This window comes from Lactuca virosa, chromosome 5, assembly GCF_052849685.1.
Source record: "Lactuca virosa cultivar CGN04683 chromosome 5, Lactuca_virosa_CGN04683_v6, whole genome shotgun sequence".
NCBI classification, from domain to species: Eukaryota; Viridiplantae; Streptophyta; class Magnoliopsida; order Asterales; family Asteraceae; genus Lactuca; species Lactuca virosa.
In genome coordinates, this window is record NC_136430.1 from 61,059,051 (window position 1) to 61,083,475 (window position 24,425).

The window sequence follows — 24,425 nt, forward strand, 5'->3', positions numbered from 1 at the left end:
TGAGCATGAACCTACTAAAAGGTCTTTTTTTTTATAGTCACATTAACTTCCATAACATTTCTACAGATGCAGAGGATTTGCTTGTTATAGTTCGGATATTACACACGGATATTTGATATACAAAAGCAATTAGAGTTTGGAAGTCATAGTAAGTATTAGGAAACACAAAAGGTGTCATAAAGGAGTTGTCATGGATGACGTTGACGTTTTGGTTGTGACATCGATTCTTCTACATCTATAAGTCAAGAAAAAGAAAGAATCAGTTGTTTTGTTGATGTACGTGTAATGTGAGTAATGTGGTTTACCTGTCTCATTAAATGTTAAAGCCCTTCTAACTTTGGAAGGTTCATGTTTCAATGATGATGTGCTTGTCTTGTCCATTGGGTATGAGGGTAATGAAATGTTTGTGGGAGGTTTTGTCAGAGCTAGAGATTGTTGAACCACATTGTCTTCAACGTCAGTTATCATGAAGCGAATGTTGTCGCGTGGATGTTTTTGTCATACGCACCACCATTTTGATTGGTAAACGTTTAATTTTCTCAGATAGCAATGGCAATGTTTTCCGATGATCAGGATTGTCTTCTGTTATCAATTCATCCGACCGTGCTCCTAACAGCTTTTGTGCAACATTGTCGGATAGTATGACGTTCATAGAGTCGGTCTGGTAAACTATTGTTGCCACAAGTTTGAATCTATAGATATAAATAATTTTAGGTTGTATAAAATTTATAATCATAATAATGGTGTTATGTGGATACAGTAACTTACATTGAACTTGGAGATTTAAGTATTCCATCAGATGGGCAGAACCAATTCTTTCCTTGTTTGAAAGTTGGTGTTTTGCAATCAGGACAGATTACCTGATACCAGGTGTCTGTAAACGTGAAGCCCATCACAGATGTATTGACAATGAATGTCTTTTCCTACAACAGGTTATTTGTGTTATGTTGGTTGCTTAGATAGTGGTTGCTTGATGTGTTAAATAAATCAGATAAATGAAGGTTTGAGTAGGTAGTGCTAGAATGAAACCATACCAGAAGCTTGGAATGGGTTTTCTGATTCATGTCGTGCAATGATATAGTTGGTCCAAATATGGTTTTTGAAGTTTGATTTGTTCTGTGTCTATAAGCAGTCATTAGAACTGATGCAAATAACATTCTTATGTATTAACTTTTATGTATTACCTCTCGATAAGTGCGGTTATGTCTCCGATAGGTGGATTGATGTATACGTGACTCACACATGTTGTTCCTAGTCTCAGTGTACCTGAAAATAAGATTATTGTAATTGTTTTAGATTTTGTTTCTTTACTTATAATTGTTTTATGAGTGTCTATATGTGAAGATGTTTTGGTGGGGATATACCGGCAATAGGTGTAACTTTAACATTTGTTACAGCAAGTACAGCTGGACTGCATGCATTTTCAATAGCAGAACGATTGAACCTTCCAGGTATGTCTGTGCATTCTTTCCATAAGCTGATAGCAATTTCTTCACCACTGGAATTCAAGGGCGTTAGGTATAACAAATGAGAATACAAATGTATTTGAAAAAGTCAGTTGCTTACGAATCGTTTGAGAGGATAAGAAGGGTGAATGGTTGACCGTCTTTCTTGGTGTAGTTCACAAATTTGAGAAATATTCCTAGAAAGTTTGCATAATGAATGGTGTAAAATAGAGTTTGGAGTTATAAATGTGCAATAAATATGTAGATTCAAATATAACTGGTATGAGTTAGTTAAGAAGGTGAGATAAGGTATTAATAGGGGTTAATACCTGGACATAAGTTGACATAGTCGGGTATTTGATTTTTCGATATAAAATAGAACCAATATTTGGGAATGGTGATTGTGTCAAGAATTTCTCTGATAGATGAACCCATACCAACAGCAATCAATATTGGTTTGTCCAGCCAATTTTGGTAAGAATCCGATTCACCGCAACCATATTTAGAAATTGCATAGCACTTTGAGACAGTGAACACAAATTGCACATATCTTTGATCTTTTCGTTGTCCAAGAATCTGAATAGCATCACCCTTAAATGTGGAAAAATATTATGAAACACTTTATTATGTGTATGCAATAAATAAAGTTTAATAACAATGTGTGCAAACTTACATATTTGTCGACAGCCAAAAACCAAGTCTCATAAGTCCGGTATTCTGGTGTCCAGAAACGTAAGATTCGTACGTGTAGTTCTGTTCCAGGAGATGCATAGCCTAATTCTGAAATTGTTGTTATATTCTAAGACATGGTTCTAACCTCACAGTGAAATTACATAGAAATGTTAATATATTTGGAAATGATAACTACTTGTGGTTTGGAATTGTTAAATGACTAAAACTAATACAATGGATGTCCCTCATCTAAAAGTGAAATAGAAATAAATGTTAGTAATTCTTAGAAGAAGCGATAAATGTGTGTGTTTTTGGGCAGTTATTAAAAGAGTCAAATAAAGGAAATGGCTAATGGATGTGACTTGACAGTAAGTTGATTTTTGTTTGTAAGGGATTGTTTTGAAGCTGACCTCATTATTATTAACCTTGTGCAAGAAATCCTTAAACACAACATTTTTTGTTTTGTTGTGTATATTATCAGCATTAGGGTGTATGAGAACTTTAATGGAGTCTGGAGATGTGGCTCGAGATAAAGCAACATAAAGTTGACCATGTGTGAAAACCGGTTGAGGTAGGTAAACACCAATCTTCTTTAACGACTGACCCTGACTTTTGTTAATTGTCATAGCATAGCAAACCTTTACTGGAAACTGTTTTATGGTAAAAGTGAATGGTATGTCTGGAGCATTGTGGATAAATTTAATACGGGGTGTATATACTTGGTTCCCAATGCATGTTCCGGTAATGATAGTTGCAACCATTACATTTGGTAGCAAGTGAGATACCATTAACCGTGTTCCATTGCACAATCCTTCCCTCTGGTTAATGTTTCTTAACAACATGATGGGTGTGCCAATTTTGAGTGATACTTCATGAGGAGGTACGCTGGAAAAGTTTAATTGATTTAAATACTCAACTGGATAGAAAGCTTCAAATTCTGCAGATTGAATTCCGTTTGACATGATGGCATCAACACTTTTGTAACATTTTTTTTCTCCAGGAGCAACCTTCAGAATAACTTTGTTTATTTCATATGTGGTATCATTTTTAGGACAAACAATTGCCCTAGCCGATAGAGTGGAGGCAGATGGATGTTTCAAAATTCCGTCTCTGTAGACAAAATGTATTAACTTTTCCAATGCCTTGTCTCCTGGGGGTATAAGAAGTGAGGATGGGATATCAATCCATTTTGTGTCTTCATCATCAGTGGGATCTGGCTGGCCTATGTCTCCATCTCCAATATTGATTAACCAAGTTGCAAATTCCGAGATAGTGAAATCTGGCGTAGAACAGGAGTCATCATTTAGCAATCTCATATTACGTGTTAGTTTGTGTATTGTAAAACATGGCCATAGGTATGAATTTGGTAAAGTTAACCCTATGATTTGTGATCTGGTGCTTGGTAATGTCTGACGAAAATCACCACCTAACAAAACAGACAATCCACCAAAAACTTTGGTTTCACATTCTAGGATATCTTTCAATGAACGGTCTAAGTACTCAAAGCACCGCCTGTCACTCATTGGTGCTTCATCCCATATAAGAATTGATGTATTCTTAATTAGTTCTGCAAGTGACGTCCCTTTTCTAATGTTACATGTTGTCTTGTCAGTGAAGTCAATGGGTATATTAAACCTTGAGTGAGCTGTCCTGCCCGATGGTAGTAGTAATGAAGCTATACCTGAAGCAGCAACAGCGAGGCAAATTTTCCAATGGAACGAAATATGAAAGCAGTGCAGTCCAAAGGAAAGTTTTCCCAGTTCCACCGTGTCCATATACAAATATCAGAACTTGGTTTGCCTGCTCATCTGATGCAATAACGGTGTTGTAAATGCAAAGCTGGTCAGCATTTAGTTGTAAAACCATCTGCTCATTCTGATGTTTCAGTAACTCTTTGTCATAACTTGTTTCTTCCAAAAGAAGACGATTTTGCCAAAGTCTGATAGTGTCTTCCGTGGGTTTAGGCAAATGAAAATCTTGGACTGACTTTGATCGTGTACATGTCTGTAATATCTTTTCCATTTCAAATAAGACTAATTGTTGTAACTGAGAGTCAGTCATATTAAGTTTTATGTTGGGATTGTTTCTGTTTATGTTATATACTAAGTCATCGCTCATTTTGCGCCATTCAACCTCCTATAAAGATATTACCTCGCACAATAGAAGAAGTTGGCAGAATAAGGATCGTAGCTGAGGTGAGGTTGCCCATTTTGATGCTTGGGTGAATGCGGTCATCCACTCTTTGTTTTCACCAATTAATCCTAATGCCTCACATGCACTACGGAAGTCAGGGTAAAGTTGATTGGAGACAGTGCGAATGTCTCGATAAGATTTGCAACCTGTTTGATGACATAATAACATACGGAGGTAAAATAGCTCTCCAGCAAATGGGTGAATGAAGACATGTCTGCCGATTGCAGGTGACTCCGTGCGGTGTCGTTTTTTCCACATTTTTGCTCCTTTATCCCACCAATATTTTTTGATGGATAGTTGCTGTAGGTCAGGTTGTGGCCAGTTTTATCCCACTTGTTACTCTCAGACCATCCTAGTAACAAACTATTGCCAAATGATGGATGCCTGACAACATCACGGATGTGGGTGTTTTCTTTAAAATATACAGGCTGCATATTTGGTAGATGTACTGGTAGTATTGTTACAGGTGGGTGTCGCTCATGGATAGGGAAGTCAATGATACGCCAAGCAGCTTCATGAGGACATATGTAACGACCGTCAAGGTAACTACAAATTTCATCGATAACAACAGGTTCTGTTGATTTGCTACAACTGGTTGCATCGGCATCCTTGTGAATTACAAATTTCACTCGTTTTATTCCTTTGGAAACATACTTAATAATGTACTTAATCATCATGTTCCAACCACAGTACTCAACATTTATATGTGCGTTGAAACGACTACATAAGCGCTTATTGTATGGTACAACGTATCGATTGTCAATTTCAATTCCATTATGAAGTGTATGCAGAGCTACAAGACTTCTTTTATAATGTGCATATCCTTGCTTGTCAAACACTATTGAATCATGGAACGCCTTTGGATAAATTTTTTTGCACCTATTGTCTTTCATGCATGGAGCTTTAACATTAAGCAAACCACACGTACCATGAATCATGCAAGAAGTAATAGTCTGGTACAATAGTGGTTCAGAAACCGGGTTTGGCAGCTCTGCGGTGATGAATTTGTCGATGGAAGCAACATCACGTATTTTGTATGAATCGGCTACCCATAAAAGTGTGTGGCAGTGGGGAAAACCACGCTTTTGGAATTCGATTGTATACAAATCTAAAGAAATATAAAAAGGAACGCAGGGCTCATTAAAAAGATATGTAGCAGATAGTATAACAGTAAAAATGTAATTACAATAAAAGGTACTTACAGGCTGTGACGTCCCCAAAAGTTTTGTCCTCCTTCAGAAATGTAATCAACGCTTTCACCTTAACATGAAAAATACGAGATATAATGTCAGCCCTGCTGTGTGTGTCAGTTTGATTGTGATAGGCCATGTACCGTCTAATTTCAGGCCAGTTGACATTGCACGTGAAGGTTATAAAGTACTGTGGATTTCCATGCTCTCTGCAGATGGATGACGCGTCTTGATAATGGCTATACATGTAACAGGGTCCACCAACAAAGGAGGGCGGCAACAGAACCCGCTTCCCAATGGAACGACTTTCGTTGTCCCCTCTGGAAAGTGCGTCATAAATCCCACTGATGTATTCTGACCTGAGGCGATCCTGGTTATTTTGGAAATAGTCAAGACGCCCCTGTTCAATGTAGGTATAAGCATCGACTATATATCGTTGAAATAGCCTACATGAATTTAATATAAGGGAGTGGACACCATTACGTGCGTGGATCTGATAACTATAATACATATTTACCGTGAGATTTCTGGCTTTGGAGCTTGTTTCATTTAACAGTTTCAACCGCAGGGACCATCCATCTTCACCATAAGGAAAAAGTAAAGGGTATTGTAGCGCCATGTAGCTCGGGTGGAGCTTACTGACTTGTTGTGGAACACCAGACTTGGAATATATAATGATATCATACTTATTAGCAATAGTGTCATCACCGTAAACAATGCAACCTAGACTTCCGGGAGCGGGTGGACCATACCGTCGATGAGGAACATCATTAAAAAGGCAAACTGCATACGAGTCTAGACTACTTTCGGCAGCTATTTCTTGGGAAGTTTTGAAAGTACGAATATATTCATTATGAGTGGTCAATGTATCCATTAGCAACTGCACAATCCTTCCATCCAAGGGATGTTTTGAGCCATCCTGAAAAGATGACAATCTGTTGGAAACCTCATGTTCCGAGTCAACAACATAAAGCTGTAAAAACCTTGGGGGCTTTTTATCTTCAGGACATAAAGAACCTATCCAATGTGAGACCTGACCGGTGACTTTGAAAACATAAGGATCGCCACCCCTGTTAATGTCCTCATCAATTTCAGCCCCAAAGGATGTCATTGCAAACATGCTGTTATAAGCTCTGATATTTTGCCTAAAAGCTGGAACATCATATAAATCAGACAACACAACAGGAGGCCTTAAAGGAAACGATAGTATAACATCACCAGACTTACATCATCGGGTGTAACGTGGATGATTAACGTGAGATAACGAAATTACCCGCTCAACAAACCAAAAAAAGGCACCACAATATTCACACAACAACGAACAATCGCCACAGTCGTCATAAGAAGGTAAAGGCGAAGCCAAGTCAAGAGGAAGTAAGGGCATTAACCGGCGACACTTACGTTGATGACCAGAAACGTTTAATGAGGACGATGCATCTGAGTTGAAAGTGTAACGCTTTCTGCGCTGCCCACTCATGACGGACCGAAAACCGTACCCAAAATCCAAAATAACGAAACTGAAATTTATGAGTAGACAGAAGGAGCAGAAGATATTACGAAGGAGGAAGACAAACCTGCGAGGGAAATCGGTGACGAAGGCAGGAAGGGAAGAATGGAGGGCACGAAAGATGTCCAACAGCAGAAATCGAGGAGTAATAAGCAAAAATACGTATTGATATTGGCCAATAAATACTAAGGAAGAACATTAAAATCGTACGTACGGAGAGAAAGTGACGTACAAAAGCCCTTCAAAGTGGAAACGGATAAGAACCTGCAAAAGTAATAAAAGATATGCGGCACAATTAAAAAGAAAACGGAGCCTTGACCGGATCAAATTGCAGTGAATTTGGTTGACTTATTTTTAGGGAATTTACTCGACAGTAGGATAAAGGTTAAAGGGTATATTTTTTTGTAGGATAAGGATCAAATTGCAGTCACTTTAGTTGATTTACTTTTTTTATGTTAGAAGTTGTTTTTTGGTTTTTGGATATTGTTAGGATGTTGTAGACTTTTGGTTATAAGAGAAATAAATATGTATACAATAATTGATTGTAGTACCATAATTTTTATGATTATAATGAACATATTATAATATTTCGTTAAGTAAAAGAATTTTTGTGGGTAGTTTTAGTATTTTTACCATGTTTACAGAATTTTAGTATTTTTACCATGTTTATAAAATTTTAGTATTTTTTATAATTTCTTTTAGAACGGCTATAAATTATAATACTTCTAAAACTAAAAAGATGTTTGTGGATCGTTTTAGTATTTTTACCATGTTTATATATTACTATTTTACCATGTTTATAGAATCGTGATTGTCATTTTGTTAAAATATTTTGATTTTTTTAAATGGGGACAAAATTAGATCTTTGCACTGAAATAGGGAGAAAGTGGGATTATCTCAGATCCAAACATGTGAATTGCAAATTGCGTAGGGCCCAAGGCCATACCTTCCCGTAATCAAAGTGAATTTTTATTATGGGGATGAAAAGAAATTGTAAGGAAAATGTGGTTAGGGACGAATTTTGGAAAGATGAACAAAATCATGTGCCAAAAATCTAAGCACCACAAAGAATAATATTGATAACTTCAACAATGTTTTTTTTTATTTTATTTATGGGAATGAAAAGAAATTGTGAGGAAAATGTTGTAGACTTTTGCTTATAAGAGAAACAAATATGTATACATAATTGATGTAATACCATAATTTTTATGATTATAATGAACATATTATAATAATTATTTCGTTAAGTAAAAAGAATTTTTGTGGGTAGTTTTAGTATTTTTACCATGTTTATAGAATTTTAGTATTTTTACCATGTTTATAGAATTTTAGTATTTTTTTATAATTTTTTTTAGAATGACTATAAGTTATAATACTTCTATAACTAAAAAGATGTTTGTGGATCGTTTTAGTATTTTTACCATGTTTATAGAATCGTGATTGTCATTTTGTATATATATATATATATATATATATATATATATATATATATATATGGGGACAAAATTAGATCTTTGCACAGAAATAGGGAGAAAGTGGGATTATCTCAGATCCAAACATGTGAATTGCAAATTGCATAGGGCCAAGGCCATACAGTAACCAAAATGAATTTTTATTATGGAAATGAAAAGAAATTGTAAGGAAAATGTGGTTAGGGATGAATTTTGGAAAGATGAATAAAATCATGTGCCAAAAGCCTAAGCACCACAAAGAATAATATTGCTAACTTCAACAATGCTTTTTTTTTTAATTGGAATGAAAAGAAATTGTGAGGAAAATATTGTAGACTTTTGGTTATAAGAGAAAGAAATATGTATACATAATTGATGTAATACCATAATTTTTATGATTATAATGAAAATATTATAATATTTCGTTAAGTAAAAAGAATTTTTGTGGGTAGTTTTAGTATTTTTACCATGTTTACAGAATTTTAATATTTTTACCATGTTTATAAAATTTGTAGTATTTTTTTATAAATTTTTTTTAGAACCGCTATAAATTATAATACTTCTATAACTAAAAAGATGTTTGTGGATCGTTTTAGTATTTTTACCATGTTTATATATTACTATTTTTACCATGTTTATAGAATCGTGATTGTTATTTTGTTAAAATATATATATTTTTTTAAATGGGGACAAAATTAGATCTTTGCACTGAAATAGGGATAAAGTGAGATAATCTCAGATCCAAACATGTGAATTGCAAATTGCGTAGGGCCCAAGACCATACCTTCCCGTAACCAAAGTGAATTTTTATTATGGGATTGAAAAGAAATTGTAAGGAAAATATGGTTAGGGACGAATTTTGGAAAGATGAACAAAATCATGTGCCAAAAGCCTAAACACCACAAAGAATAATATTGCTAACTTCAACAATTTTATTTTATTATTTTATTATTTTTTAAATATTAGGAATGAAAAGGAATTGTGTGGAAAATGTGTTTAGGGGCGAATTTTGGAAAGGTAAACAAAATCGTGTGGCAAAAGCCTAAACACTACAAAGAATACTATTGCTAACTTCAACATGCTTTTATATATATATATATATATATATATATATATATATATATATATATATATATATATATATATATATATATAGAGGAGGGTTCAATTGAGAAAAGAAAAGGTTGAGAATGGGGGAATCATTCTCAGTCAATCATTTAATGAGTTTAAAAAACGCACGGTGGCAAACTTGTAAATAATCCAAATACATTAATGAGTGGTGGCAAATTTGTAAATAATCCAAAAACATTAAACCGTCAGGGCACTTGAGTAATTTGATAACACATCAAATCTCGACAGAAAAGCACCATTTCCCTCTTCGATACACCATAACACGAAAACCATTTGCAGAAGAATCGATAAGAAGAAAACCATTTGCAGAAGCATCAAATAACATAAACGAAGAAAAATGTCTTCCGATGAAAACATGAACGAGACCATTTCCTCACTCTTGACAATGAAAGGTAACCATCGGCGTTTTTTCTCGAGTTTTTAACAATTTCGAATCATTTCTAAAATTATCACTTGATTACTTGAAATTTCTCGTAATCTTCGATAATTATTAGTTGATTTAAAACTAAAAACATTGTTTTCACACTGTTCATTCTTCAAAAAAGGTTGTTTACTTCAATTTTTAATGATACTCGTTCATTCTCGTAACCCTCCTTCGTTATTACTTTATTTACTTGAAATTTTTGTAAGAATCATCCATTATTAGTTGATATATAAATGATTTTACATCATCTCTTCATTTTTCATCTTTATTCAAAACTATTCTGTCAAAATACAAACGTTACTTCACATTTCGCTTATGTTTTCCTAATATTAACTACTTACCCTTACAGAAACAACACCAACAGTGAAGAATACATATAAACGAAAAACAAGAACAAATCAAAAAAGTAAATAAAATATGTTTTGTTTACTTCTGAACACAAGCAAAACTAATATTCAAATGTGAATATGTATGTTATATTCATATATGAATAGAACATAACTTGCTGCCATACATACATTATTCAAATGTGAATACAACAAGAATGACTTATATATGTTCTATTCACATATGAATATAACAAAACATATTCATATGAGAATAAAAAAATATGAATACATATGTTTTATTCAAATATTCATTCGTGAATATGTATGTTATATTCACATATGAATAGAACATAACTTGCTGTCATACATACATTATTCAAATGTGAATACAACAAGAATGACTTATGTATGTTCTATTCACATATGAATATAACAAAACATATTCATATGAGAATAAAAAAATATGAATACATATGTTTTATTCAAATATTCATTCGTGAATATGTATGTTATATTCACATATGAATAGAACATAACTTGCTGCCATACATACATTATTCAAATGTGAATATAACAAAACATATTCATATGAGAATAAAAAAATATGAATACATATGTTTTATTCAAATATTCATTCGTGAATATGTATGTTATATTCACATATGAATAGAACATAACTTGCTGTCATACATACATTATTCAAATGTGAATACAACAAGAATGACTTATATATGTTCTATTCACATATGAATATAACAAAACATATTCATATGAGAATAAAAAAATATGAATACATATGTTTTATTCAAATATTCATTCGTGAATATGTATGTTATATTCACATATGAATAGAACATAACTTGCTGCCATACATACATTATTCAAATGTGAATATAACAAAACATATTCATATGAGAATAAAAAAATATGAATACATATGTTTTATTCAAATATTCATTCGTGAATATGTATGTTATATTCACATATGAATAGAACATAACTTGCTGCCATACATACATTATTCAAATGTGAATACAACAAGAATGACTTATATATGTTCTATTCACATATGAATATAACAAAACATATTCATATGAGAATAAAAAAATATGAATACATATGTTTTATTCAAATATTCATTCGTGAATATGTATGTTATATTCACATATGAATAGAACATAACTTGCTGTCATACATACATTATTCAAATGTGAATACAACAAGAATGACTTATATATGTTCTATTCACATATGAATATAACAAAACATATTCATATGAGAATAAAAAAATATGAATACATATGTTTTATTCAAATATTCATTCGTGAATATGTATGTTATATTCACATATGAATAGAACATAACTTGCTGCCATACATACATTATTCAAATGTGAATATAACAAAACATATTCATATGAGAATAAAAAAAATATGAATAGAGATGTTTTATTCAAATATTCATTCGTGAATATGTATGTTATATTCATATATGAATAGAACATAACTTGCTGCCATACATACATTATTCAAATGTGAATACAACAAGAATGACTTATATATGTTCTATTCACATATGAATATAACAAAACATATTCATATGTGAATAAAAAAATATGAATACATATGTTTTATTCAAATATTCATTCATGAATATCAAACTCATTTATCTTCTACTTACTATTGAATGAAGGTAATAACACTAACATTTCCGATAAAGATTCACCAACAATGAGAGAAACAAGATCAATGCAGAAAAATCAAAAAGGTATAAAATACATATCATATCTTATAAATGAATATTCTATATTCATTTATGAATATAATATATTTTCTTTGTAAAATGTATTTCAAAATTATTTATCTTCTACTCACTCTTTCATGAAGGTAAGAAGATTTGTATTTCTGATAAAGACCCCACAACTATGATAGAAACAGATTTGAAGAGGAAAAATGCGAAAGGTACAAAATTCCTATCATATCTAATATATTCATATATGAATAAAATTGTATATATTAGTTATATTTTTGTAATAAATAAATATTAATAAATCAACGAGCATATATCATATTCATATATCAGTAACTTATTCAAATATTATATGTTTTCATTTCCCAGATAAAAAAGAAACAAAAGTACCAGAGAAAATAAAGCAGAAAAAGCAGAAAAAGTCCATAAAAAAGGAAAACTCCTGAAAAACAACAACTACAAGATTCAGACTCTGATTTTGAAAGTAGTCATCCATCGAAGAAGGCAAAAAAAGGAGTCACCAATCAAAAAAGACAAAAAAAAACCAATGGTAAAAGAATTTTACTCAATGAAAACAGATGTTCACCAGAGGCATTACTATCTATAATCCTTGGGATGAGCAAAGAACAAAATAAATCTGTAAGATCTATGGGTTTTGGAGCTTTGTTAAAAATGAAAATCACAGATATACCACTGAAGCTGGGATTTTATGTTCTTCAAAAATTTGATTATGAGAGAATGGTGATAGATATTGAAGGAAAGGAACTGAAAGTAACAGCAGAGTCTGTTCATGACATGTTGGGCATACCAATTGGTGGAACCAAACTTACACAACTGGATCAATGGCCTAAGGATGATACAAGTTATGATGAATGGAAGCAACAATTTAAAAAAGATTCAATCATCCGACTGAGTGCAATCAAAAATGTTATTGTTTCTACCACACAAGCTGATTTCAATTTCAAATTGAACTTCTTAGTTCTTTTTGTCAACACGTTTTGCGAGTCAACATCAATGGGAAGATGCAACCTGTTTCCCTTGAGTTATATTTCAAGAAAAACAGATATCAGCAACATAGACTGGTGCAGCTATGTTTTGGACTGTCTTTTCAGAACAAAAAACTCATACATACCATACTCAGATACCAACTTCTTTGTTGGACCTTTAGCTTTCTTGGTGGTAAGTTATTATAATGTTTATACTCAATTTTTAATAATATTGATTATTCATAAACTAATAGCAAATATTCATATATGAATAAGAAAAATATATTTGTTCACACGTAATGCTTTACATTACTTATTCATATATGAATAAGTAAAAAATAATATTACTTGTTCATATATGAATATCAATTAGTTATCATTTATGTGCAGTTGTTCTATGCTGATAACATCCACTCAGAAGCTTTAACAGTAACACATAAACGTCCAACAATTTGTTCTTGGAGTTCAAAGAAGATTAGATATCGAGAGACATTTGAACAAGAAAAAGGTAGATTTGGACTTGGAGAATTAAACGAAGAATTTGTTAATGAACAAGATGAAGGAGATACAGATCTCGAAGACAGTGATTCTGATAAAGATGAAGATCATTCTGTTGAGGTAATTAGTTTGAACATGTTAATAATATATGATTACATTAAATTCTAATCATATTTCTTTTTATTACATAGGCATATGAATCAAAAATATCTAAAATGCTTAATAGTTTCGAGAGGATGAAGGAAAAGCTGAATTCAAAGCTCAATGATGCGATAACAAAGTTCCCTGAAAAGGAAAGTTTTAGGATTTTCGAAGAAAAGATGACAAATATGATTGGTGAAGAAAAAACAGAAGGCACAACTATTTTTGAATTTCCAAGTAATCAAACTGGATTTGAAGGAATCAATTTGACACCAATAATCGGTCAAAAAACAAATGATCAAAAAGAAAATGAAGATAAAGAGGGAAATGGTGAAGAAGACAATGATAATGATGGAAGTCAACCAGAAGAAGATTATTTGCTTGATTCAAATGAAGCAGAGAATGAAAGAATAAAGAATGATGGAGATAATAATAAAAAAGAAGGTGAAACTGAAGTAAAAGAGAAAGATGGAAAGAACAATCAAAATGACAATGATGAAGAGAAAAAAGCTGATGATAATGAAGAAACAAATAATCATGAAGAGACTATTCAACAAACTGAAAATGAAAATTTGTTGGATAAAGTTGTTGACAACATTGTGGACAATGTCCTTGGAATTGGAATTTCAAGTTTAAATAATCAAGAAGATGAAATCTGGAATCACCCTGAAATGAAAAATATTTTGGATAATATTCATATAGGTAAATTTTGTCTTACTTTTATTTTAAAAAAATATATAAAAATATTAATACACAATAACAATTTTGTTTATTAAATTTTGACCAGGGTCACCAATGAGTACAGGTAAAACTAATACTCTTGCAGAAAAGGAAAAATCAGAAGGTGTACATGAACAAGGAACAAAAGTTGAAAAAACAAAGGGAGATGATACAGGTATATGAATGATTTAAAATATATTACAATATTTATATTGATTTTTTTAATAACATTGTTTATTCATAAGTGAATAATACACTATATAAATGAATAAAAAATAAAAAATATTCATATATGATGTATATGTTTCAGGCAAGGAAAACTTTGAAGATAGAAATAAAGGAGGAACAGAAGCTAAAAACACGAAAGATGGAGGTGAAGATAAACATACAGAAACTGAGAAAGGAAATGCAGAAGATAAAGGTAAATAGTTGAATCACTAATAAATGAATATAATAAGTTTTATTATTCACAAATAAATAACGCAATATACAAAAAAATAAAATTTTAATATTTCTTATTCATAAATAATGATATGCATTACTTATTCATAAATGAATACATTACTTATTCACATATGAATTACTTAATCAAAGTTCTTTATCTTTCAGGAAAGAAAAAGTCAGAAAATGAAAACAAAAAAGGAGAAAAAGCTGACAAGACAAAAGGAAATAAAGGAGGTAACAATTTGGATAAACATTTCAAAATATAAACTCAAATATTATAATTAACTTACAACTATTTATATGATAAATCTCCTGGCATGCAAATACTCATCCAAGCTTTAGTCTAGGTCTCAGTCAAGATTCAGATCAAACTTCAAGTAAAAAATCTAATGAATCTTCACCAGAAAAACCACTTACAAAGAAACAAATGAAAGACGACCATCAGAAGGTTGTTATCAGATTAGCAAAGAAAAATGTTCTTAATCCAAATCCAATCTCTGTATCAATTCCTACTGAAGTAGGACCATCAAAGCATGATCTGGATCAACCAAGAGAGAAGAAGCTTGCTGATGCTTTCAAATCACCTTTCAAATGCATAATAACAGACACAAAACCCAAACTGAAACATCAGGAGAGTATTGTCTGTGAATGGTTGTTCAACTTACAAGGCAATACATCGTAAGTAACTTTATTTTATATACATTCATATATGATTATTATATAGATAATAATCTATGACATTTTGATTATATATTTGCAGAGATGTGGTTGTCCAGACAAAATATGGTCAGATAACAGAAAGAGCAGTTATGGAAAGTCTATATGCAAACACAGAGATTTTTGGAGAAGTTTTAGACACTTGGTCTGATTTACTTAACCACCAAGAACTGGAAAGGGATTTTGGAAATTCACCATACAGACTCTTCTTGAAAGTTGGAGTTTCTGTAAGTTTATGTTCTAACCTTAATTCCTTCCTTATTGATAAATGAATACACCAATATGATGTATTCATTTATGAATATTATATTTTTTTTACAACTGAAATTCACATATGATTATACAAAATATGATGTATTCTTTAATATAATTATATATATTCAACTGAAATTCACATATGATTATATTGGTTACAGACTGCTTATCTAACTTCAACATTGTCCGATGAAATAAAGTATGAAAAATTCAAGGAGAACTTTCATGACAGTACCAATGGGTACAAAAAAATCTTGAACACAAAATATATTGACATGGTATGTTAATTAAAGTTGTTTTTTTATATATATTTTATCAACAAAATACTTACCATTATATACATAAAAACAGGTATTCTTTCCAGTTGTTAAAAGTGCTCACATTTTTGTGATTGTCTTCAACTTAAAGAAACCATCAATTGAAATTCTAGACAACAGTGCAGTTGAGGGGGATTATGAAGGGAAATACGGAGTACTATTGAAACCTTTGGTATGTACCCAATTCACAACAACATAAAAGAACCAATTTATTACATATCTAACTTTTATTTTATTTAATGATCAGAAAAATTTGTTTGTGAGATACTTTAAAGAAATAAACCATCCAAGAGCAAATGCAATCTCAAAAGAAAGTATCAAACCCCATCGACTTGAAATGACATGGAGAACAGTTAAAAACAAAGTTGATTGTGGAATCTTTGCAATGAGACATATGGAGACCTATATGGGACAACCACTCTCAAAGTGGAAACCAGGTCTTCATAAAGAAAGTGCAATTCAACAAACTACTTTAGAGAAGCTCAGGCAAAGGTATGCACACATAATGCTAACTTCTGAAATTAACATGTTGAAGGCTAAGGTGTTGGATCTTGCTGAAAAATATCAAAAAGTTGAATTTAAAGTGCGTACTGACCATGCATACAAGGCTATGCAAACAATTCAAAAAAGGTTAAAAGAATATTGATGATTGCTTGTGATGAAGTGTGATGCTATAGAACAGTTTGTGATGAAGATGACTGGATTTGAAGTACATGTAAGACGATTATGCGAAACAAATTTTAGATGGTTTGTTAAATGTTCGTTTTAATATTTTGTGAAATGCTTATGAACAGCTTTTATTATCTTGTGTTGAATGATTATGTAATAGAAACAACTTCGCTTATTTCTGTCATTTTTTTATATTTAAATATATTCAAAGTTTATTTATGTTTATTCATAAATGAATACGAATATGATATATTCATTTATGATTAAATTAAGAGTAATATGTCAGTATAACAAAGTTCATATATGAATATAACAAATTTCAGATATGAATATAACTAACTTATTAGTAGAAACAAGTTTGCTTATTTATGTCATTTTTTTATATTCAAATATTTTCAAAGTTTATTTTTATTTATTCATAAATGAATACGAATATGATATATTCATTTATGAATAAGTTCAAAGTAATATGTTAGTATAACAAAGTTCAGATATTAACATAAAAAAGTTCAGATATGAATATTACTTATTTATTAGTATAACAAATTTCACATATTTGTATTCATTTATGAATAATTTACAATATCAATATAACTTATTTTATAGTAATTTAAAAAACAAATATCAACATATCAATTTACCATATCAATATAAATGTGTATTATTCATACATGAATATTATTGGTTATTGTTTTTATCTGCATATATTCATAAATGAATAAAACCAAAAAACATAAAAACTAAAAAACTAAAAAATCCCTAACTGTCTTTTGCTGATTTAGCAGCTCCAACTCTTTCTGGACAAGTACGTAACTTGTGTGGAACTCGTTTTCCACATCCTGAACACATTCTATGTTCTTTTTTAGAATTTTCATATGCTACTTCACCTGCACTTGGAATTCTTTTCTTGATTCCAGAACCTTTATTGCTTTGAACTTTAGGAACATGAATATTAATCTCTTATGGAATAGGAATAGTAACACCAAAAATCTTGCATACGACTTCACCATCTGTCTTGCTTTTCAATCCAGGAGAAATATAATCACTCTCAAATTCCTTCAACAACATTTGTTGTTTCTCAGCAAACAAAGCCAATCTCTTTTTGTCATCTCTTACAATATCCAAACATGATTCAAAACTATAATATGAATCATTGACTAGCTTTACATTCTCACAATCACCTGAATCGGATTGAACAAAACTAAAACGATAATTTCTTGATATCACATCCTTTCTCCATCTTTTTAAAATGTACCTTTCAGGAATTTCTTTAACACCACATCTCATCATTATTGTAAAAGCATGTCTGCATAAAACACCCATACGCTTAAAATGTTCACAACTGCAATTTATTTCTTTCTCTTCAGCTTTTATTTCAACCTGATACAAAAACAAAATTTACACATTTACATTCATATAAGAATACTCATATCAACACTCATATATTCATATATTCATATAATATTCATATATTCATATATGAATATTGACATTCATATATGAATATTATTACATTTTTCATAAAAAACTAGTAAAATTACCTTAAATTCATCTTTAAATTCACTTTTACTGTTGTTGTGCTGCACAATGTAAACTTCCCAACCATCTTCAGTACCAACATATGAGTATGTACAGAAAAAACATGCTTTATATATTTCTTTTTGCACCTCAAAAAATAATGTACTTGTATAAACCTTTGATGCTTGCAGTTCTATTTCTCGAGGTGTTTGCATTTTATATGATGCTTTCTTTGATGTCTTATCAAGCTCTCGTTGAGTATTCCTTTGCTTTTGAATGACAGTGTCGTAATTCATCATGAAATTTAAAAGTAAGTTCCCACTTTCTGAGTATGTATTAAAGAATGAATTCATACTCTCTGACCTCGATGTAGTCTTCATCAAACCACACATTGGAATATCACTAAAATATCCAGGTATCCATGAATCACGTATTGTAAACATGTCTTTAAACCATCTTGTGTCTTCAAGATTGAATTCCTTCATAAGCAAACCCCACTTCACCTCAAAAACATCAGGTTTCATATTAATGTCCCAAACAAGCTTCGAAAACCTTTTTCTAAAGTCTGTGTTCGTAAATAAATCATCTGATATCTGTATTAAAACAAAAATATTCATAAATGAATAAATAATAATAAGTAAAATAACAATCAATATTCATAAATGAATATACTAATAAGTAATATATTTGAAATATATTAAAATAATACCTTTTTTTCAACTTTTTCATTATATGCCACATACATAATCGGTGCTTTGAATTACGAAACACATTCTCAACAGCTTGTTTTATTGCAGCATCTTGATCGGTTAAAACAAGTGTTGGTTCTTTCCCATGAGTTTTAAGAAATGCTTTAAGCAACCAAGAGTAAGACTCAATGCTTTCATTGCTTAGCAACCCAGATCCAACAGTAACCGATTTTTTATGATGGTCAATAGCAGTAAACGGAACAAAAACCATTCGATACCTAACACACAAAAAAAATGTTCATTAAAGTCAATTTTTGATGTATTAATAAGTGAATATAAAAATATTCATCTATGAATAAGCTATAAACAAAAGTAGATAAAATAACTTACTTGTTTGTTCGGAAAGTCGCATCAAACGAGATAACATCACCAAATTCAGCATAATATGCCTTCTCCATTTCATCAGCCCAAAACATACAGTCCAAAACATCATCTTGACAATTAAACTCAAATGAGTAATATGGATAGTGAGCTCGACGGTCATTCATTGTGTTTACTATCATTTGGACATCTTTATAACCAATAACCCTGTTGATATCTCTCCTTAAATTTTTATAGTCATGTACTTTGGGCTTTACAAACTCATACCCACCTCTTAGACTTGCCCTCAACTTATGAGCCATAGTTGGACCTATTTTTGATGTGGAAGCACGCACAATAAACTCTTTTTCTGAATATGACATTTGTCTCGCTTTTTTTAAATCGCTTCTCTTCTCTAGTGGATGGTTGTGAAGTTCATCAAACTGAAAAACTTTATAATCTGGAGTTCCATACACAAATTCAAATATAATCTTTGCTTGACAACCAATAGCTCTTGAATTTGAATTTCGTTTCCTCCTAACACCACTTGTACCTAATGTGTCACAAAATTTCTTTTTATGTTTACCACCACGATTACATATAACATGTTTCTTCTTTATACTCTTGTTATCAAACCTTGACCGTGTGCTCAGTCTAACATCAAAACCACAATTTCAGCATACTCAGAATATATTTTGATAGCCAACTTTAATGATTTGAAGATTAAACCCTTAAATGGAATAAGTTGAACAGGTACATCTGGCTTATAGACATGTTCTCCAATTATATCATCACAATATTGCGCATCATGTACTGAACTTGAAGATTCACCACCTAAAATAATAATGCATGAATAAAACAATAATATATATGAATACATGAAACTCATATAAATAAAACAAAAAACATTCATATATGAATAAAACATTCATATATGAATACATAAAATTCATGAGGATTCAAAATATATAAAATAAAACATAACTTATTTATATATGAATAAAACGAAAAAAATAATAAATTCGAAATTACAATTATCACACGTTTATTCATATATGAATAAGACAACAATTTATTCATATTAACATATTCATATGTAAATAAATGATAATCAACAAAATTAAAAACAACAAAATAATTCAATAACTGATACCTTCAAAAAATGAGTTCTCAACATCTTCTTCTTCACTCTCACTCATAGAAGAATACAAATCACCATCAATAACACTAGAATTCGACATAATACACCAAATGATCTATATAAATAAACAAAAACAATCTTAATATCGAATATATCTCACAAAAAAAGTCGTAAAGATGAAAACCTGGTTAATTTCGAATATATCTCACCTCAACGTACAAAATATCTGAAAGAAACTTAAATCATATATGATCAGATGATGTAATTAAGCAATCTCTCTCAGTTCAGAGCCTAAAAACTACAACGATATATCCGATTAAAAATTAAATCAGCTCCGATTTGAAATAAATATCTCAAACTACTTAACAAAAATCCGATGAAATAACTCCAATATATATTCGAAACTTGATAATCTTGATAATGAACTCCGATGAAACAACTCCAAAACGAAGATTATAAGCGTAATTCCAAACAAATTATAAAAAGCAATAATCTTGATAATGAACTCCGATCTATCCGATTCAAACGATATACATACCTGATCAAATCGGAAACTGGATACGAAGTAGAAAACTGAAACACAGATGCGAAACTTCACGATTAATGGAATGAATACGTATAATTGCTAACGAGTTATATAAAGAAAATAATCTTGATAATGAATTCCTCATATCCGATTCAAACGAGCTAAAGATATCATCAAATTGGAAACTGATAACAACGAACGGGTAAGTTCTATGTAAAAAAGTTGCTAATTTACAAAGATACCCTTAATGAAAATGGACACGCGCATTTTTTTTTAATTTGAACATGTTAGATAAATGATTGGCTGAGAATGATTCCCTCATTCTCAACCTTTTTTATTTTCTCAATTGAACTTACCTCTCTCTCTCTCTCTCTAATATATATATATATATATATATATATATATATATATATATATATATATATATAGGTTCAGGTTCATTTGAGACCAATGCTAATTTTATGAGACCGTGAGACTAAATCTAAAAATAATTTTAAAATGCAAAATAAAAGGAAAAATCCAAACATTCTTTTTTAATTATTATTTTCGGAACTTTAATTACCTAAAAACAATATTAAAAAATAAAAAAAAATTACCGTTTTTTTTTAAATACGTGAAATATTCTAATAGAATATTACACTGTAAATATTTTAATGTGATTTTTAGAATGTTAGAATATTATACTAGATTTTCTCGGATATATAGAATATTCTATTATTCTATTAGAATATGTAAAAAAAAATATTTTTTTTATTTTTTTTTTTGGAAAATATAAATTCCGAAAATAATATTTGAAATTTTTTTTTCGAAAATATTCATTTATTTTGCATTTTAAAAATGTTTTTTGTTTTATCTACCAAATGAATGGTTAGGATTGCGTCTCACGGTCTCACATAATTCATAATCAGGCCGTCTAATATGAACCTACCCTATAGAACAGTTCCAATTGCCACAGTTTTCTATATGAGATGTTTAAAAAAATCAACGTCACACCCGATTTCCTGACGAACCCTGCGCCATCGCACTCAGGGCACCTGCCAAACGCAAACATAATCGAATTAAATCATCAGGGCATCTGCAGCACTTTCGACATATCCATGGCAGCTGTGATTTGTGGGCTTGAGCCCATTTAGATAAACGCGTACTCGATTTTGACCGACTTCAAGCATCGGAAGTCTGAATCAATTTTTGTTCTCGGAATTCATCTATCGACGTTTGGAATTGGAAGGATTGAAATCAGAATTACTCAAACTTTCGGAATCAGATTTATGAGATTTCGTTGATACTGATTTTGACTTTTTAAGTCAACGAGCGTGTTTTTCCGATTTATGAGATTGCGTTTTTACTTCCTGATACAAGCAACATTAAATACAATATCCTTTGACTTTCCTTTCTCAGCATTAAATTAGAGATTTTGGGTTGGTGTTTCAAAGGAAGAAGATGAAATTCTAAGAAGCTATTTTTATTGCGCACCAAGTGTTTGATAAAATGCCCAAATCAGTTTTTCTAGTGTTGCAACCTTATTGTTCAAGATAATGTAGTTTGCTTAGTTTGGATGCTTCTTGTACACACCAACAGTGTGTTGGTGTGCCATTTCCTTCCCTTCCTTGTTAAATATTGTTTCATAATTTTAGCTTCATCTCGAGGCTTGTTCTCTTGTATGACTTCTTCTTCCACAAGTTCGAGTGATATTTGTCTGTGCTCGTTCAGAAGCTTCCATTGTTGCCCAAATGGTGAAGTGGGAAGTAAGGGGATTGGTCGTATGATTTCACACATCAAAAGGCATCATCTACCTATTGAAGATCGTAAATGTGTTTTACGTGAAGCTCTTTCTAGTGATGTTGGTTTATTTATGGCAGTGGAAGAAACTTTGAAGGCCTTTGGTCAATGGATGTGTGGGAAGTGTATGACTTTGCATGCTCTTAGCCGCTATTGTCATCACCCGGATGGTCGTGCGAGGTTTGTTACAGGGGCTGACGGCTCGAGTCGTTACATTGTCGGTATTCTAAAGCCGTCTACTAAAGAGTCGGTGACAAATGCTCTTGGAGGTTTGGTTTTTGATGTTGGGCTCCTTGATCGTGTTTTTAAAGAGCCTATCACTACTGTCAAGAGTATCCCCCAAAGTTGCCGCCTTGCTTTCTCTCAGGCTTTGAAAACTACTCTTTACAAGGCGATTGCCCAACCTGGCTCGGTTGAGGCATGGATTTGTTTGTTACTTCTTCCTCGATGCACACTGCAGGTGTTTAGAACCAAAAATAGACAAGAATGCAGGTCTGGGAATAGAAAATCCTTACAGCAAAGCTCCATCCTGAAGTCCTTGGATACATAGGGGAAAGAGGATGGTATCAGGAAGTTAGTTCAAAATATGTTAGACAATCCCGAGGTTGGGGCCATGAGACAGGGTGGGGGCATCCTTCAGAAAGAGTCTACATCAAGTAACACCAACATCAGACAGTGTCTCCGTAAGGTCGCAGATGGTCATTTTACCGCAGCAGTGAAAGTGTTATGCTCATCGGGTGTTGCACCGTATAATGGTGATACTATTAAAGCTTTGGAGGACAAACACCCTTTCAGGCCACCCCCATCCATGCCGAGCCCCATAATTTCTGAACCTCCCCTTGTAGCAGACTTTGACTGTGTATTTGGTTGCATCAAATCTTTCCCTAAATGAACTTCTTGCGGGAGAGATGGCTTGAGGGCTCAACACTTACTGGATGCCCTTTTTGGAGAAGGGTCTGCTATTGCCATAGATCTCATATGTGCTATCACTTCAGTGGTTAATTTATAGTTAGCAGGAAGATGTCCAACCATTTTGGCAGAGTTTGTTGCATCCGCCCCTCTCACGCCTTTGCTTAAACCTGACAACGGGATCCGTCCAATTTCAGTAGGCACTATATGGAGACGTCTGGTTTCCAAGGTTGCCATGAAAGGTGTGGGTAAAGAAATGGTCAAGTACCTTAATGATTTTCAGTTCGGGGTTGGTGTGTCTGGTGGGGCTGAGGCTGTGTTACACAGTGCCAATAGGGTGTTGAGTGAACACCATGCTGATGGGTCTCTTGTAATGTTGATTGTGGATTTCTCGAATGCCTTTAACCTGGTGGATAGATCAGCATTGCTCCACGAGGTTAAGAAGATGTGCCCTTCCACTTCTTTGTGGGTGAATTTCTTGTACGGGCAAGAAGCGAGACTTTATATCGGAGACCAACATATATGGTCTGCCACTGGGGTGCAGCAAGGCGACCCCTTGGGCCCTCTTCTTTTTGCCCTCGTTTTGCACCCGCTTGTGCACAAGATTAGAGACAATTGTAAGCTCCTTTATCCATGCTTGGTATCTAGATGATGGGACTATCATT

General features: G+C 32.0%; 2 protein-coding genes across 7 annotated transcripts; both read right to left on the reverse strand.

Annotated features, from left to right (window-relative positions):
• LOC145114865 (uncharacterized) lies at positions 1-7,229 on the reverse strand. 6 transcript variants are annotated; one of them, XM_079050975.1, is made up of 13 exons: positions 6,728-7,209; positions 6,018-6,652; positions 5,513-5,900; positions 5,239-5,418; positions 2,119-2,225; positions 1,775-2,036; positions 1,567-1,642; positions 1,365-1,498; positions 1,185-1,266; positions 1,035-1,122; positions 769-923; positions 306-692; positions 1-235 (listed from the first exon to the last, which is right to left on the reverse strand). In XM_079050975.1, exons 2-12 carry the CDS (start codon positions 6,618-6,620, stop codon positions 458-460), a joined length of 2,310 nt encoding a protein of 769 aa, XP_078907101.1. In that variant the 5' UTR covers positions 6,621-6,652; positions 6,728-7,209; the 3' UTR covers positions 1-235; positions 306-457. The 6 variants fall into 6 exon arrangements, with proteins under 6 accessions (XP_078907101.1, XP_078907105.1, XP_078907106.1 ...); XM_079050979.1 differs by having other exon boundaries at positions 5,513-5,570; positions 6,728-7,207; XM_079050980.1 differs by lacking the exon at positions 6,728-7,209 and having other exon boundaries at positions 5,513-5,946; positions 6,018-6,187.
• Positions 7,230-17,798: 10,569 nt separating this feature from the next.
• LOC145111306 (protein FAR1-RELATED SEQUENCE 9-like) lies at positions 17,799-22,092 on the reverse strand. The gene is made up of 8 exons (XM_079047594.1): positions 22,066-22,092; positions 21,085-21,171; positions 20,559-20,661; positions 20,113-20,239; positions 19,436-20,059; positions 19,128-19,323; positions 18,380-18,949; positions 17,799-18,218 (listed from the first exon to the last, which is right to left on the reverse strand). The coding sequence occupies exons 1-8, from the start codon at positions 22,090-22,092 to the stop codon at positions 17,799-17,801; spliced, it is 2,154 nt and encodes a 717-aa protein (XP_078903720.1).
• Positions 22,093-24,425: the final 2,333 nt, after the last annotated feature.

Excerpts from the sequence above, each read along its gene's own strand:
- LOC145114865 (XM_079050975.1), bottom strand. The coding sequence starts at position 6,620 with ATGTTTGCAATGACATCCTTTGGGGCTGAAATTGATGAGGACATTAAC. Across the intron at positions 2,037-2,118 it reads TTTTGGCTGTCGACAAATAT|GGTGATGCTATTCAGATTCT; the intron begins GTAAGTTTGCAC and ends TCCACATTTAAG. Across the intron at positions 693-768 it reads CTTAAATCTCCAAGTTCAAT|ATTCAAACTTGTGGCAACAA; the intron begins GTAAGTTACTGT and ends TTATATCTATAG.
- LOC145111306 (XM_079047594.1), bottom strand. The coding sequence starts at position 22,092 with ATGGCGCAGGGTTCGTCAGGAAATCGG. Across the intron at positions 20,240-20,558 it reads TGAGAACTCATTTTTTGAAG|GTGGTGAATCTTCAAGTTCA; the intron begins GTATCAGTTATT and ends TTATTATTTTAG. Across the intron at positions 18,219-18,379 it reads AATTTAAAGATGAATTTAAG|GTTGAAATAAAAGCTGAAGA; the intron begins GTAATTTTACTA and ends TTTTTGTATCAG.